Source organism: Branchiostoma belcheri, unplaced genomic scaffold (assembly GCF_001625305.1).
Source record: "Branchiostoma belcheri isolate BF01 breed outbred unplaced genomic scaffold, Haploidv18h27 scaffold129, whole genome shotgun sequence".
Lineage (NCBI taxonomy): Eukaryota > Metazoa > Chordata > Leptocardii > Amphioxiformes > Branchiostomatidae > Branchiostoma > Branchiostoma belcheri.
Genome location: NW_017802702.1, coordinates 137,800 through 154,763, shown reverse-complemented (window position 1 = coordinate 154,763; position 16,964 = coordinate 137,800). Strand labels below are relative to the sequence as shown.

Here is a 16,964-nt window from a genome sequence, read left to right as displayed (position 1 = left end):
ACTGCCTTGCCACCGTATGATCTGCTTGGAGATTAATAATAGGATGCCTAGGCCTGTTTTTATTCTATTTTTTCACCTGCCTGCTCCATTATTTTTCTAGAAAAATCTGTTAACCAAGAAATTAAATTGGTGTGGCCTAGGTGTAAATCCACCCTGAGGATGTTTTGTGACTTCCTTCTTCTTCTTCCGGTAATGTCCAACTGCCGATACCGGCAATAATTGACATGTCTCGGGTCGAAGGTCACCAGCGTGACTGAGTCTAGGCCGGACTGGACACCCTCGAGACAAAGGTGGCCAGGGACGGGGATTGGACAGTGTCTGTGGGCAGGGCGTTCCAATCGCGGATTCTGTCATGTCTGTCTTCTTTATTTCTGACTTTCTTTGGTCAGTTACTGAAGATGATGACAAATCTAACAGGTGAACTTAATCTACCCTTTCCCTATTTCACACAACTGCTTACCAATTGCCAATCCCACAATCCCCCAGTGCTTCCAGCAGCTTGAGTTCCTCCACAGCCGTCCAGCCAAGGTCAAACACTGGGAACTCATTGGTCTGAAAACACAGCGTTAAAATAAACTGCAGAAACTGGATTCCATTTGATGCAAATTGTCTCTGAAAATACCACTGCTGACATACATGTATTAGACACTGAATTTTCCGTACTTTTCTTTTGTGAAGCTCTGCTAGTTTGACCTTTCAATGTAGGATAATGACAAATATGGTACATGTACATGATTGTATGTAAACAGTAATTATAATGCTTTCCGATTTAGTATGATATTACTGATATGTAATGATTGAGATACGTATTATTCATTAAAGTTAACTTTCTGAAGTACATGTATTTGTGTTGAGTTGAGATCCACTAGTAATGTTGTGAAATACATGTACAATGTAGGTCAGATGATGTTAGGAATATCAAATTATAAAATTGATACAGTTTCTTATATTCAAAGTGAAAGGGATTATAATGCATAACATAGAAACATTGCTTATATACAGCCAATCCATGATTGGAGGCCAATTGTTTTCACTGAAAATACATGTGAAATTTTTTTCAGTTTAGATATTGATGACAGAATAAAAACAAGGGAAATCGTAGATTTCAAACCTCCGGGTTTTTTTTTCTATTGGTTTAGGTTATTTGTTTGTGTGTAGTATGAAAGTTATGTGCGTAATATGTTTGTATGCCGGTTTGATGGCTACTGACGGTTGGTTCGGTAAGGACTGTTGATTAACGCAGTGTTCGAAATACTTTTTTGAGCAAAGTAGCACAGTGTGCTACCTATAGGGCAAAAACTAGGTAGCGCAGCAGAATTTTAGGTAGCGCCACGCCCCCCCCCCCCCATTTGTCAAATTCTATGCACGTGTCGCAATACTATATTTCTTCCAATCATAGAGGTATAATACCTCCATGCTCTAATAAAGTTACTATTTTTGAGGTTTCAACTCTGAAGTAGGAGCTCTGGGTCGAAGCCAAATTACGGGTGCGTGATTTATTCTGGTTTTCTACTGAGAAAAATCGGGACAGTATTTGCGCCGGGCAGCCGGCCATGTACGCGAAATGGTACGCCCAATATAGCAGCGATCTATTCATGTTTTATGTTTACAATTGTGCAAATTTTTTTTTACAGAAATTTGATCACATATGCTTAAAAATATTGTTATACTGATGTTAAAAAATATTTTAAGACACTGAATCGCTGGCTGTGATGTGCAGCAGTGTACGTACGCCGCGTAGCGTGCCAGACATTGGCCGTGCAAGCCTATAGAATGCCCCACTTGCGACATAAATTTCTGAGGCTTATCGTGCGCATCGTGCGTATCCACAATTATTCCCATCGTAAACATAGTCACTGGGATCTGAAATGCATACATACAGGATAATTTCCCTTCTTCAGCGGGAGTTTTGTTTATGTTTTGATCGTACACGTCAAACTGCCACGCTGGTCTACGCTGCGCGCTGGTCTCGGCTGCACTTCCGGGTTCCATAAATCGACACCATAAATCGACAAAGAAACAAATATTTCCCCCCAAATTTATATTAATTGTGCACTTTTTCACTAGATGTGGCTATGCAGTCCTGGAAAACAGCGTTTAGTGCATATTTTCAAACAGAAAATTCGCGTCCCCGCGCCCTTCATGTTGCCGCCCGGCGATCTCAGCTGAAGCGAACAACCAATCAGAGACGCGTAACGCGGATACGTCATACCGCCCGCCCACCGCTTCTGCTGGCTGCTGCCATGCTAGCTACGCGCCGTACTTGAGTAAATAATTTGACGTGTATCGCCGTATTTCTGGAAGTAAATGCCGCGACACGAAGATCTAGCGCTGACTCGGCTTGCACCCAGCGTTCAGCGTCACCCGCGCCATTACCCCCGCCGTCATCCCACGCCGTCATTGCTGCGCCGTCACCCAACGTTTTTATCGGAACCAGACACCCCTCTGTTTGACCCCTTTTAAATGGTAAGACCCAAAACTGAAACCTCCCCATTCCTTAACAACATGGTAAATTCCATTTTCAGCATGGCGGGGGTGTCCGGAGCACTTAAAAACCTTTTATTTCCACGCCCATAAACACATATACAATTAAACAAAAACGTTCTGCATCATCTGCAGCCCAACAGCAATACGTATACCGAACCACAGACAAATCCGTCCAGCCGATCGCGAGAAACAGCTGCTGACAGAAATGTTTCGAACAATAGTAAAACCTCCTCGCGGAAGGATATCTCCTTCCCCGGAGGTAATTATACACTTAGTTACTCACGATGATCTCATATCTGTGATCACTCTCATGGCCTGCCTTTTCAAAGCCCCTTGCAAAACACTGTGCAAAAATACAAAATGGAAAAATAATTCATTACTAGTAGTATAAGGTACAATGACCACTGTGATAAGTTCACTTCAAGCACATGTACATGTAGCTAATGTCCATTTTATTCCAACATCCTTTACAAGACATGGCCACGGCACACTCAAGTTTTTTTTTTATTTTCACCTGAGCAAAGTGAGGAAATTTGTGTAAAGTGCCTTTTCCAAGGGCACAAAATCGGTGGTTCCGGTGGACCTCTTGGTTCCAAGGTGAACACTCTTACCGTTATGCCACACGACCCCACTATTTCAATTTAAAATTGAATATTAGTACTTGAATTACGAGATATTGACCAGCAGGGTTGTTAAGTTGTAACAGTGGGGGGTTTATAGGCGCTACCAACTGGCCTGGCTGACGGGTCTAGACCTTTTCAGCCAAGCAGTTAGAGCGTCGGACTCAGGTGCTCAGGAGGTCGTGGGTTCCCGGGCACCAGTCCGACACTGACTAACTGCTCGGGCGAAAAGGTCTAGACCCGTCAGCCAGGCCAGTTGGTAGCGCCTATAAACCCCCCACTGTTCAACTTACCACTGTTACAAAGTCATTAGTTTTTGAACGAGTAACAAGAGAAGTCATGTCAGAGCACATCATCAGGTCACCTCTAAACTTAAATAAGTGTGTTGGGTTCTTTAACATGCAGGGGTTTGACACCTGGGGGTCCCCCATAATTTTTCCCCCTCACTCCTGATCTGTTTCTGTCCCCATGGTAGAAGTAGTGTGTAGGTAGAGTGTAGTAGTACAGGCTCACCTGTAGACACAGCAGTATTGGAGGTTTACACTGGGCACACTTGATGAAGGGTTCTTTCAGGTAGGCTGAACACCCAGGACATGGTGGTCTATCCATGGGGGCTGAGGACACAACAAGAAGAGCATGTTACACAGAATAGTGAGGTTTGGCAGCTTATAAAATACAACCTAGCTTTTAACCTACTACATGCACAATGTAGGAGATGCCATTAGGTACATGCAGTAACAACACGTTACACACCACCCCTTTATATAATACATATACGTTAGTAACAACAGCTTATATATACTACTACATGTAGGTACTGTTACCTAAGATGTCCCCCGTCACCTCCCCCATACACACACACACGCACATACATACCGACACACACTGACACACACACACACACACACATACACACACGTGCGCAAACACACACACACACTTACACACGCGCGCGCACACACACACACTGACACACACGTGCACACGCACACACATACATGTAATGTTACACACATACACACACGTGCACACACACATACACACTGACACACATATACACAAGCACACATGTACACACACACACTGATACACATGTACACACACACACACACACACATACATGCGCACACACACACACACACACACACACACACATACTGACATACACATACACACACTGACGCACACACACACACACACACACACACACACACACTGACGCGCGCGCGAACACATACACACACACTGACGGGCACACACTGACACACACACAATGACGCGCGCAAACGCACGCTCACAAATACACTGGCACACACGTGCACACACACAGACACACGTGCACATCACACACACACAAACACACACGTATGTACACACACACACATGCACACACACACACTGACACGCTGTCATGTTGAATTTCGGGGCAGAATCAATGAAACAGCAACATCATGATAAAGTTACTAATACTAGTAACGTTAGTAGTAAACCGAATTTTCACACCTTCAATCTCCATTCTGTTCCCCACGGCAATCGACGAGCGACAACAACCAGTTTCACGCAGAGAGTAGATTAGTGTCGTCACTTCCGGGTACACGACTGGACCACTCTTCAGCGACACCTGCCTCTTTTGTAGGGTACTACAGCTCAGGAAGCGGAAGAAGGTTGACAAAAATACTGACCATCCTCTGGTTGATTCTCAGGCGAAAAAGTGAATCGTAGAAACAACATAGAGATCTCATCTTTCTGTGTCAAAAAGAGCATACATGACATAAACGCTATTGTTGTTGATGATGTTGTTGTTGTTGTTGTTGTTGACAAACGTGTAGCCGACCTCTGGCCGCCTGCCGCCCCACAAGTCTGTTCGACAGACGCTCCAAGATGGCGGGTCGCGGCCATGTGGATGTGAGCGAGAGAAGACTCCGGCCGATATACGGTAAATTCTGCTCCTGTCGGGCCTCGCCAGGCCGCGGAGAATACTTCAGTCACTCTGTCACCGTGTAGAACATGTCGTGAAGCAACATCTTACTTTGTTTTGCCCCAGTTGAGGTCCAAATGTAATATCAATTCAAAGGTGACATGTAGATCTCAGAATCGGATGCATACATAATTTTGTGGCAACAGACAAAATCTGTTATTCCTGTCAAATTCATACGTTTCTAATTGAACACTATGCATAATTTTTCTTCATTCCACCGCCTCCGTAATTCCGTTTTATTCACAAAGCCAATGATGAAATTATATGCCATATAATATGATATATGTCTTTTTTAAATGAAGCCATGTAAGAGTACTTTGTTTTGCTGCTATAGAGATGACAGCTGAGTTTGAAGTTTGTTCATTACCTTCGCCAGAAGGTTATGTTTTGAAGGTAACGTTTGTATGCATTGTGTGTAGGTTATGTATGTGGTTTAGCACGATAACTCAAGCTCCGAATGGATTGTCATGAAACATTGTAAGTGGGTAGGTCTTGATGAGATTGGGCTGCACCTAGTGACTTGTTATGGTACTGCAGTGGAATGTCCGATTTTTAAATATCGAGTGAGTAATTTTGGCATGCTAGGGTCTCAAATTTTAGATGAACCGTAGATAGCTTTTGTGCTAGGAAGAAGTGATGTAACTTTGTACCCTAGCAGCTTGTTCTGGAACTGCAGTTGTATTTGTTTAAAAATCTTTGATCAAGGATAACTGAAGAACTGGTTGATATATTAAAAGATTTTTATGTGGTGTATTCTGCATTGGGTGTCTCCACATTGCTGGTACAGACATGTACTAGAAGGGTGATAAATTTCTTATAGTTATATTCAGTGAAAAAAATCAGGACGGGTTCCATTGTGTTTGTTTAGGAGCCTTTGTACTAATACTACTGACTTTATGATATACCTATTATGCAGGACATTGTATTTTCCAAATTGCATGTAAAATGTTTGCCAACATGCAATTTTGTATATATATAGGTTTGAGTCAGTCTGCATATTTCCAGAAAGTATTTCCAAATTGCAGAACAATGTTGTGACATTCTGCAATAAATAAAATGGCAGAACATTGAAAAAAAGGATTTTGACTCTGATATATAAATTTATAGTCTTCTGCATATTTCACAATAATTTATATTATATCATACCCGGGCCGCGATAATGTTCCATAACGCGTTCTGGACCGGGCCGTACCATAGAGTACAGCCCGGGCATCCCTGGCTTCCATAGAACAATTCGAACGCGTTTTGCCCTAACCGCGAGCGCCACTTTCGAAAATTTGAATACAGAATCTGAACGTTGGAATAATTGATGTTGTTGCATGTTTTAGTTTAGGGACACCAAACTTGGGTTCATTTTGCATTGAAAGGCGAGTTTTCTTGGGTGGGTATGACATAAATAAAATACAACACGGTGTATTCCGCATCACCCTCGGTCCCGGCCCTTTCGCAAGTCGGATCGCCTGCAGCCGTCTGGGGATCTGACTCGTGGTCGGGTCTATACCTCGGGCGATACGGAATACCCGTGTTGTATTCTATATTTATTTATTACTGTGCATGTATATCACATTATACTGAAATCTGTTTTATCTAATTACATTTTCTGATGTTTCTGTTGTCTGTCAGATGCCCTAGATGCCAGTAACAACAAGAAGGCGATACAGGAAGCAGACAAAGTACTGAGGAAGCAGAAGGACCTGATATGTGCCAAGGTTGGTTTTATACACCTGTTTACCTCAGACTCAGTCAGAGTAACTACAAGCTGTATAACTACTATAAGGCCACACACTGATTGGCTTGATGGTAGAATCAGCTGCAATTCTAACGGTATAGATCTTGAACTTTGTCAACAGAAACTTCAATCAGGATCTGCTGGTAGAATTGCCGATGCAGTACATGTACAAATGTAGTACAGAGAAAGTACATACACTACAGATCTCCATTAACTTCCCATGTATTTTTATCATTTATTTATTTATTTATTTATTTATCATGTTTAAATCGCGATTCAAAATACATAAAAGCTGTGTAAGATGCGGTTAAACCTTGTGCAAAAGCCATGTACCAATTGTGCACTATGTATGGCTATCTACATGTATCATGATGCATAACCACATATAGAGCTCAGGGTTCTAGCTAGGATTTAATTTTAGCATAGTGGTACTGGCCGCATGTCAAGGGAGCGAAGCGGCCGAGAGGGAGGATGGGTCGGAAGCTTTTAAAAAATTGAGGTGTTTGTGATCCAGACTGACAGTGTAACTTAAGTACCCTGAAAGATCTCTTGCATATTAGTTATGCTCCCTCCCTTTGGTCAGGTTTGTGTTGCAGGGTAGGAGATGAAAACTAAAATATCTTAGTTTTACCCATGTTTTGTATATTATATTAAGAATTCTCCATAAATAAAAACTCACACTTAACTGTCAAGTTTATTCATGTTTCTGTCATTATGGAAGGAGTTCAGAAGAACATGTTAATTTGTGGAATTGTTTAAGTACAGGTTCAGGTCCGGACCTGTACCTAAACCTGTGTACCTGTAGCTAAAATTTGTTTAGGTACACAGCTCTATAAGTATAACCACTTATAATTACTAAACTAAGAATCAGTTGTCACAATTTGCGAATTGAATCAGGAAGACATAATCGCACTCCTCTAGAGCAAAGAATCTGCCAATATTGTAGTTAAGGTAAAGTAGAAGATGAGGTACATTTTATTGTGGATTGTTCCATGTATGACAGCGAAAGAAACGTTCTTTTCGATTTTGTGTCAAGCAAATACTCCCAATTTAAGTATTTGAATAGTATAGAGAAATTTATATTCCTTGTAGTATTTAACAAACCAGCTCTAACTACTCATACAGCCAACTACATTTATAAGATAACCAGAAAGCGAGAGGAAGTTGAAAGTACTTGTGTACTATAGCCGTTTTATTATCAACATTGATGATGTACTTTGTCAATATGTGACCTGTCTTTAGCCCAGTGGGGCAAAATGTACAATAAAGGTCTTCATTCATATAATTACATCAACATCTACATGTGTTTTACACGAGAAATAATGGATGTGGATTATATAAGAAGTGCAGGGGTTTTGCATGACTTTTAAATTTGTAATCCTGGCTAGAAATGCCACATTTTTTCGCAACATTTGATCGAGATTTAAATTCCCATTATCTCCCCAGGCCCTGAAAGCCATTGCCCTGCTGAGAAGCAGCCGGAGACAGGAGGCTCTACTGTTGGCAGCTGAAGTGGCTGCTCAGGAACCTATAGAAGAAGCCACTCTGCAGGCACTCACTATCTGTTACAGGGAGATGGAAAGAGGTAGATGCTTTAGTCATAGAGGAATGCAGTACAAGCCGCGATATAATTATGGAAAAACGTTATTATGGACTCCTGCCCATAAATCCCAAACGCTTAACCCAACTGTCTTAATACTTTTTATGGTAACATATTAGGTGGTAATGAATATGCGGAAAGTGTTGATGAGTCCCTTGGGAATAGTCAAATTATACAAAATTATACTATAATTATATATAATTATACATAATGATTTTGGTTGTATACATAATTATACATAGCCCTTTGGACCGTTATACATAATTATACATAACCCTTTGGACCATTATCTATAATTATACATAACACTTTGGACCATTATATATAACCCTTTGTACCATTATACATAAAAAAGGTTATGTATTATGCCAAAATCATTATATATAGTTATGTATAATGGATAAAAGGGTTATGTATAATTATGTATAATACCAAAATCATTATGTATAATTATAGTATAATTATGTATAATTTTACTATTCCCAGGAGACTCATCAACGCTTTCTGCATATTCATTACCACCTAATATGTTACCTTAAAAAGTATTAAGAAAGTTGGGTGAAGCGTTTGGGATTTATGGGCGGGAGTCCATAATTAAAACGTTTTCCCATAATTATATCGCGGCTTCACTGGAGCACCCAATTATTTTTGTTTGTATCTTTTTACATACTAAATGTATAATATTAATAGTATACAAGATATTCTTGGAATCTGTCAGAAAAATAATAAAATCTCTTGTAGTAGTTCTGTAAGATTTTTAAGTTATCTCCCATTTCAAGATCTGTAATTAGGCCACACCAATTTAATTTGTTGGTTCTCGGATTCGCCTCTTCATTTTTTTCTGATTTGCAAAAAAAAAAAAAATGATTCTGGTTCTGAATCAACTGAAAAATGCTCATGTTTTGCTCTCAACAGTTGAGGAAAGTCCTTTTCTTCCTAGTTGTTACGGTTTTCCCATCTATCATTGCAGTGGTTTGATTAAAAGTTCAAAATTCAATGTTTAAATTTTAACCTAGCCTTTTGTGTTGACTTCATGGCTCATTTCGTAGCATTTAAGCCTATAATAGGATGCCTAGACCTGTTTTTATTTTATTTTTTTTCGCCCTGTCGCTTCATATTTTTTCTGAAAAAAATCAGAGAACCAACAAATTAAATTGGTGTGGCCTTAGGTTTTGTTATGTATGGTGCACCCCAAAAAATTTTTGTGCACCTAATTTTATAGGTTGAGTGCACCAGTGCACCTATTCCCAAAAATGAATTTTGAGCCCTGGATGTGAAAGAACTTGTACTTACTACAGAGATCTGTTTTCAGGCGATCTTGTTGCCAGGATCTATGAGAATGCGGTGAAGAAAGTTCCACAGAGCGAAGAGTTCCTGTCCCACCTGTTCATGGCCTATGTCAGGTTAGGGGAGTATAAGAAACAACAACAGGTCAGAAAATAATTTTTTTCTAAATTTTAAGTTTATGTGAAGATTTACCACATTTGTGGAAGGATTGACATAACCTGTGACTATCACCTCTTCAAAGATGTCAACCCCGAGACCGGACTGTAAGGTTCGAACCACTCACACCGGGAAGGTCCCCTACTCATTTCGATAAGTGTGGTAGGTTCTTTAACGTATGTGGGGTGTGGCTCTCTCAAACACGGGACCTCCATTTAATGTCCTATCTGAGGGACGTCCCTAACCGAAGCTAGGTAGTCATTTAAACCTGAGTGAAGTGAGGAAAGTCTTGTAAAGTGCCTTTCCCATGGACACAAGATTGGTGCATCGGGCAGGATTCGAACCCTCTACCTCTTGAGTCTGGGCCAAACATGCTACCGCTACGCCACACAACCCCACATGGGAAATACATGGGGAAAGTTACCAGTGTGCTAGCCAGAGCCTGTCTTTCTGTCATATGACCGAATTTTGCTGCTTATAACTGACAAAAATTTTGCCCAATCTATCGTCTTTCATTCTTTGATGGACAAAAAATTGGCAGAAAGAAGATGTCATTCAAAAAAGCTTAATCTTAGTATGTTGTACCAGCAAAATTTGCTCCTCAAATGCAGGCAATAGTGTTATAGAATCAGAAGGTCAAGATTTTAAAACTGCCCCCCCCCCGGGATTGTTGTGTGGGGCACTCCATAAAATAATGATGTTACATCAAACAAAATTGAGTTGACGGAAAAATGTTCAAGCTGGCTAGAATGCTGATTGTTACCAGTCTCTATGTTACAGGAGTGTGACACAAATTAGATTTAAGGTGTTGTGTTTGTGAAATTAATCTCAAACCAGTTAATAAGCATAAAAAAACTCAATGTACAATACTAATTTTCTACTTGTTGTGATAGAGAAGACAGACATTGTACAATATTTACAGGTTTGGGGAGTTTGACAGTGTTTGGGAGGCCATATTCAGTTATATGTGTAAGCTACATGATTATGTATAGCAAACATTTAACTAAAAACCTCCGTAAATAATTTCATCAGGTTGGTAAACGAACGAATAGCAATGTTCTTTGATCACATTTAAACGCGTCATTTATTTTTTAGTGCACTGGGAACAATTTAACACCTTTAGTGCACTATGCACCAAGTAACATCTAGTGTCAGTGCACAGTAAACCAGTCAGAATTGCCCTGATGAAGATGACAGACGGTCATCGAAACGTCGGCTTGTGAAAGATAAATGGTTGTGGTCAAAGAACTTCGCTATTCATAGCATGAAAGTCCATCTGTGTTGGTACAAATCATTATGAAATAAAGACTAAGCTTTAACTTCCAACACTTAGATACAGAATTGGGACTTACCCCAAATTTTCGGTTGACTCCATCAACCTTGTTCACGGAATGGACCCGTCTACTCTTGGAACGTGACGTCAGAGACACGTGACCGCAGTAGCTTTGCTATTCATTTAACTGAAAAGTTTTCCTGTATTACAGACTGGCATGGCTCTGTACAAGGTTGCCCCTAAGAACCCGTACTACTTCTGGTCTGTGATGAGTATCGTGATGCAGGCCCTGACTACTGAGGATGAGAAACTGTCTCAGAAGATGTTCCTCCCTCTGGCTGAACGCATGGTGGAGAAAATGGCCAAGGACACCAAAATAGAGGCTGAGGCTGGTGAGAACGTTGTTTAGAGTTAAAAACTTTTGTTCCAAAACAAAGGATTGTTCTCACCTACAGCTTTCGACCAGTCACTCTGGTCTTCCTCAGTAGACTGACCCAGTGAGACTTGTCACATGAAGTATGGTGTCAACACTGGGTCAAAAGTATCCAGTATAGCTTGAATGTTTTTTTTTTGTAGGAGTCTGGTATATTTCAGATGCCTCCCAGACAAATCTCAGGTCCAAGAAATTCAAACTGTAGCCTAAAATTGCCACCTTAAATTTCAATGATTTTTGTAGTATTTTACATATGGCCATGTTGATTTGATTATATGGATGACATCCTCCGGGAGCCCCAAAACTGATGCGCGCGTGCGAATAAAAAAAAAGTTTTTAGCAAAAAAAAAAGTTGTTTTCATTATGAAATCTACGTGGTCATGAGGGTTGAACAAATGGGACAGAATATGGTTTGGCGAATAATCTAATCTTCAAGTTCATTTCCTTACAATTTCGTCTTTTTTCGTTTGATTTTGGCATTCTACGACATTGGTATAGTTTTTACTTATTTTTTTGTAACTTACGGTATATGTTTGCTCATTTTGCAACTATTTTGTACGATTTACAGTATGGTTGAAAACTTTTTTTTTTTTGGAAACGGCCGAAAATTCATGCGCGCGCGGATGTCATCCATATAATCAAATCAACATGGCCTATGGTTTGCCTTGGGTGAGATTCAAATACATTAAACATAATTTTCACTTTGCAATGTTGGTATGTTTGTCATTTACTACATTTACATTACAGGAACTTACTTGTTGTACTTGGACCAATGGTGGCATTTTGACCAGTTTGTTTCATACTAGGAATGGTTGACTTGCTTGATACATTACAATGTATATCTATGTAAATACAATTATATTTTATCACAGACCCTGTACGTTTTCTTCTTTGTTTCAGAGGTGCGCCTGTATCTGATGATCTTAGAGAAGCAGAAGAAATACCAGGACGCCCTGGAGGTTGTTGTAGGACCACTTGGCAGTAAGTAGGGTTATACTGCTCAAAACATGCGGAGGGAGATGGAGTGAAATATGCTGTATTTGCTTGTGAGAAACTGTTGGCCTTTCTACTTAATATTGTGAGTGCCTTTTCTCACCTAGTATTGTACACTAAAACTGTTCCCTTGACTTCCTTGCAGACAAGTTGATATCAGAGATAGAGCTGCAGTCCTTGAAGCAAGCTGAGCTGTACGTCCAGTTAGAGGACTGGCCCAAAGCCAACGCCAAGTATAGGAAACTCTTGTTAACAAAGTAAGTACAAAATGTAAAGATGCTGGTTTTCAGTATGTGGAGCTGTGTTGTACATGGTACACTGTAACATCCTTGTCCATAATATAACCAGGGTCCATAATATCGCCACCTTGAAAAATAGTGTGCTTTAAGTTATATTTACTGCAACATACTTTTGCTATGCACTCCTGCACGCCTCAAACAACCCTCCAGACTGCGACCGTTTTGGTCGCATATGCGACCAAAAATTAAGAAATGCGACTAAACTTGTTACTCTGGTCGCGCACTGCGCGACCGGCAGAGAATCCGCGGTGCGCCTAAATTATTGGCTATAGCGCTGTTAGAGGCAAAAATTTCTTATTTTTTCCCGTAAGAATGTCATATCAATGCCAGACAAAATCATGTTCATTTGTCAGAAAACCCATTACAAGTCCGTAGATACCATTATCTCAGCAAATAAAGCGGCAAAACAGCTATTTTCCGGCGAAAAAACAAGCCCGACACAACCGGGTCGCCATCTTGTTTTCATTTGGTGTGCACTCGCGGCCCGACTCTCGCGAGACTTGATATCCTTATACCATTAGAGGGGTCAGGTGACGAGATCTCGCCTTCAAAACTTGTGCTTGCAGTGTAGTGCAGTGGACCTAGCGCGACCGCAGGCGCGACCGGTAGTCATACACGATGTTTCCATCTGGCCTAAATTTGGGGGGAAACCAAGGAGATAAATATCTTTATCAGCCACAAATATTTGATTGTTGGCAAAGTTTGTGTTTGAAAAGAGATCCTCCCTCATGGCCCAGGAGCGTGCTGGATAGGGAAGTTTGGCAATGCGTGACTGATATGATTTTCTACTAGAACTCCTCTAAGGAAAACTTGGGCAGATCGCTGTTGTGCAGACTTTTCATTTGTTCAAAGGTCAACTGAAACTAAGTTGTAGATTGTTTTGATACAGTTGAAGAAATAATTAATATTAATAGCAAAGTTTCAACTCAAGGTATTTAGACATTTGTGTAGCATTATTATTAAATAATTATAGGCAATTCCAAATAGATTCTTCCCCTTGTTTTCTACTCTGTCATTTTTCCATGAGCTTTTTTTATTGTCTTTTATTTTTTTATGAATTATTTTTGTCAATGAAACTACTTCAGACATGTAGTGTAATACCTGAAAAGTTGTAAAAAATAAAGAAGATTGTCTTCATTGTTGTGGAAAACCTGTACCTTTAAGTTTAACGTTAATAACAAAATGGTTTGAGTAGCAATGTTAATATTGTTATCTGTTAAGTGTTTTTTTTCCCAAAAAATAAAAGGATTTCATTGTTGCAATGATAAATGCATAGATATATGTCATTTATATTTTGGGCAAGTGAAAAGTTGGTTCGGGCAAGTGAAAATGACCATGCACTTGCCCGATAGGGTTGGATTTTAGAAAACTTGTCCAACCCTGCAGAGGCCTAGGAGACCGACATATCATTCAGCCTGGTCTAACGACTGAGATGAAGTGACTTTGAACACATTAAAGACAGTTACTTTTAAAATCATTGTTTGGTCTTTCATTTATCACAATTCTTTTAGTACAAATGGTGAATTTAGATTTTTTTTCTATGATAATGAAAGAATTATTAATTGTCTGCTTACGTACATTATTCTCTTGGCTTCTAAATTAAAAAGTACTTTGCGCGACCAGATTTTTTGTTTGCGCGCCTAAATGTTTGCCTGCGCGCCTAACTTTTTGAGGCTAGGAGCGCATGCGCTCCTAAGCTAAAAATTTAGTCTGGAGGGTTGGCCTCAAATGTACATAGTACCTAGGGTATGTTGCAGTAAAAATATCTTTAAGCACACAATTTCTCAAGGTGGCAATATTATGGACTATGGTGATATTATGGACACAGATGTCAGATCTAGCTTGCATATGATAGTGATAACATTAGATTTAGTCTGTCCCTAATATTTACAATAAATGTACTTAGTCTATTAAACTCTATTAAACTAAACTGTTACAACAGTTGTGGGCAAGAATGTCCAAGAAAAATCATTCAAGTTCATATCATTCATTCAACGAGACTTGTACGATGCAAACCAGGAAGCCCTGGACTGGCTGGAGCAGTGGGCCGACAAGATATGATGATGATGATCATTCATTCATTCATTCATTCATTCATTAGTTAGAGAAGTGTAAGAAACATTGAAGAAACCTAAACATTGAGAAGTGTTGTTGTGTTTTACAGCCCTGATAACTGGTTGTGGTACATTCACTACTTCAACTCCCTCTTCCACCTGGTGGACTCTGGATGGACTCCTTCAGAAGCTGATGAAGGGTAAATATCGGGGCTTGAAATTCATCTTTTGGAATAGGTGCACTACTGGAGCACCGAACCTAAAAAAATTGGGTGCCCAAAACTTTTTTGGCTGTAACATATATAAAGATAAAACAAAATTTGATAGAATGTCAAAACTAAATCATAATTGTATTTCTAAAGAAAAGTACTAATGATTTTAGTATTTTTCTGACACTTTCTGACAGATCTTGAGAATATGGTGTATCTCTCTCTCTCTCTCTATCACTCTCTTTCTCTCTCTCTCTCTCTCTCTCTTGGCCTAGTGTAAACCTACAAATTAGGTGCACAGCTCCAAATTTGGGTGCACTAACTTAAAGGTGCATATGCACCCAGTATTTCAAATGGTAAATATGCACTGTTCAGAATTTAGTAACACTCTACCACACTGATGCTTAATTAGCTCATTGGATTGTTAAGAACTCATGTTTCCAGTCTAAACAATGCTAGCAAATTCAATCAGGTTTGGTTGCCGTCTTGTATATGCAAATACTATCAGGTGTCCTTAGTTCTGATTGGTTCACCTCACATGGCCTGCACTCTGATTGGCTCATTAGCTGACGGCCACAAATGTTCTTCACCGATGAAAATTGTTGTGTTTTTGAATGTTTGTCCTTTTTAACACAAGGATATTAATTAAATGACTAGAGCTTGCGCATAGTTTCACTAGCCGGGAAAGGGATCTGGCCGGTTGTCTGTCAAAGTGCGACAGTTCTTTGAGTATATTGTATTTTTTATCTTTGAGTGCGTAACAGCACTTGGCAAAATTATTTTTTTTGCATTCAATTAATCATAGATTCGAAATCAAAAACACAATGTCCTTGCAAATTTTTTTCATTTTTTTGCCTGAAATTTTGACCCATCTTAATTTAAGGTCCCTTGAATCTTAAGATACTTACAGAATATGACATAAAAACACCAGACTTAGTCTAGTAATGTCTCAGTCATGTTGTGAGCCTCTTCAAGAAGACCACCTGTCCAACACGACTGCTTTTCTCTGGTCCCCTGGGTGGCTGGCTTGGGCAAGACCGACTATTACAAAAGTATTCTAGTGTTACATTATGCAGCTTTAACATACTTCACATGTCGAGGAATAAGGGAGAATTTTGCCTTTTTCAGTTCATCTGATGACGTAGTAACCGGCACTGTAGATATGGCAATAGCTTTTGTAGAGGAGAGAGTAGAAGAAGAACTGAAGAATGGGAAGAGACTTCAAAGAGGACCGTTTCTCGCCAGAATGGAACTCTTGAAAAGACTGACAGAGAGAGGAAACCAGGAGGCAGCAGACAAAATAGGTACATTGTGCTCAGATGTACATTTGTAGCACCAGAGATTCATGATCGTATTAATAGTATGTTTCAGTAATACAGTATTATAATTTGTTTATTTTGGAAGTGAACAAGATCCATGTAACAGTTACCAGTTCTTCAGCTATGCTTAAAAGTGTGAACAGCGATTTGACATTTTATATACTTCTTGTCAGGGGTTTTTGGGAAGGGTGGTTTTACTATAACAAGCCCTGATGTTGTGTCAAATCTGATAGATAATATTATTCAATCAACAAAGAGATTTGGACAAAAAATGCACAACTCTTCTCATGATGCAAAATCATTAAGAAAAATATCTTTACTGTGCTTGATTTCTGTCACCAGTTAATGAGATTTAAATGTTGCCAATCAGTGGTCGAAATACCTGTCTGCAGTCTGCACTCTGCAGGTAGATTTTCAAGATTGCAGAAGAAAAATTTATACAATCTGCAATCTTGCAGCAGGAAAAATTGGCACTTGGGATTTGGCGCTCTTGGCCCCAAGGACAGACAACAATTAAGCTCCTGTTT

The 16,964-nt window shown here is 39.7% G+C and overlaps 2 protein-coding genes across 2 annotated transcripts in view; one reads left to right on the top strand and one right to left on the bottom strand.

Annotated features, from left to right (window-relative positions):
* Window positions 1-4,726, bottom strand: part of LOC109463624 (transcriptional adapter 2-alpha-like) — an 18,518-nt gene extending 13,792 nt beyond the window's left edge. Inside the window, exons 1-4 of the mRNA XM_019760481.1 lie at window positions 4,611-4,726; window positions 3,621-3,721; window positions 2,771-2,830; window positions 461-552 (exon numbers count right to left, since the gene is read on the bottom strand). Coding sequence (XP_019616040.1) covers window positions 461-552; window positions 2,771-2,830; window positions 3,621-3,721; window positions 4,611-4,623 — 266 coding nt within the window. The 5' untranslated portion in view covers window positions 4,624-4,726. The remainder of the gene's footprint in view (window positions 1-460; window positions 553-2,770; window positions 2,831-3,620; window positions 3,722-4,610) is intronic.
* A 198-nt stretch (window positions 4,727-4,924) lies between these two features.
* The window catches only part of LOC109463618 (N-alpha-acetyltransferase 25, NatB auxiliary subunit-like), a 33,452-nt gene continuing 21,412 nt past the window's right edge, over window positions 4,925-16,964 (top strand). The window contains exons 1-9 of the mRNA XM_019760472.1: window positions 4,925-5,043; window positions 6,709-6,794; window positions 8,261-8,399; window positions 9,727-9,845; window positions 11,342-11,522; window positions 12,464-12,544; window positions 12,702-12,813; window positions 15,020-15,109; window positions 16,247-16,422. Coding sequence (XP_019616031.1) covers window positions 4,989-5,043; window positions 6,709-6,794; window positions 8,261-8,399; window positions 9,727-9,845; window positions 11,342-11,522; window positions 12,464-12,544; window positions 12,702-12,813; window positions 15,020-15,109; window positions 16,247-16,422 — 1,039 coding nt within the window. The 5' untranslated portion in view covers window positions 4,925-4,988. The remainder of the gene's footprint in view (window positions 5,044-6,708; window positions 6,795-8,260; window positions 8,400-9,726; window positions 9,846-11,341; window positions 11,523-12,463; window positions 12,545-12,701; window positions 12,814-15,019; window positions 15,110-16,246; window positions 16,423-16,964) is intronic.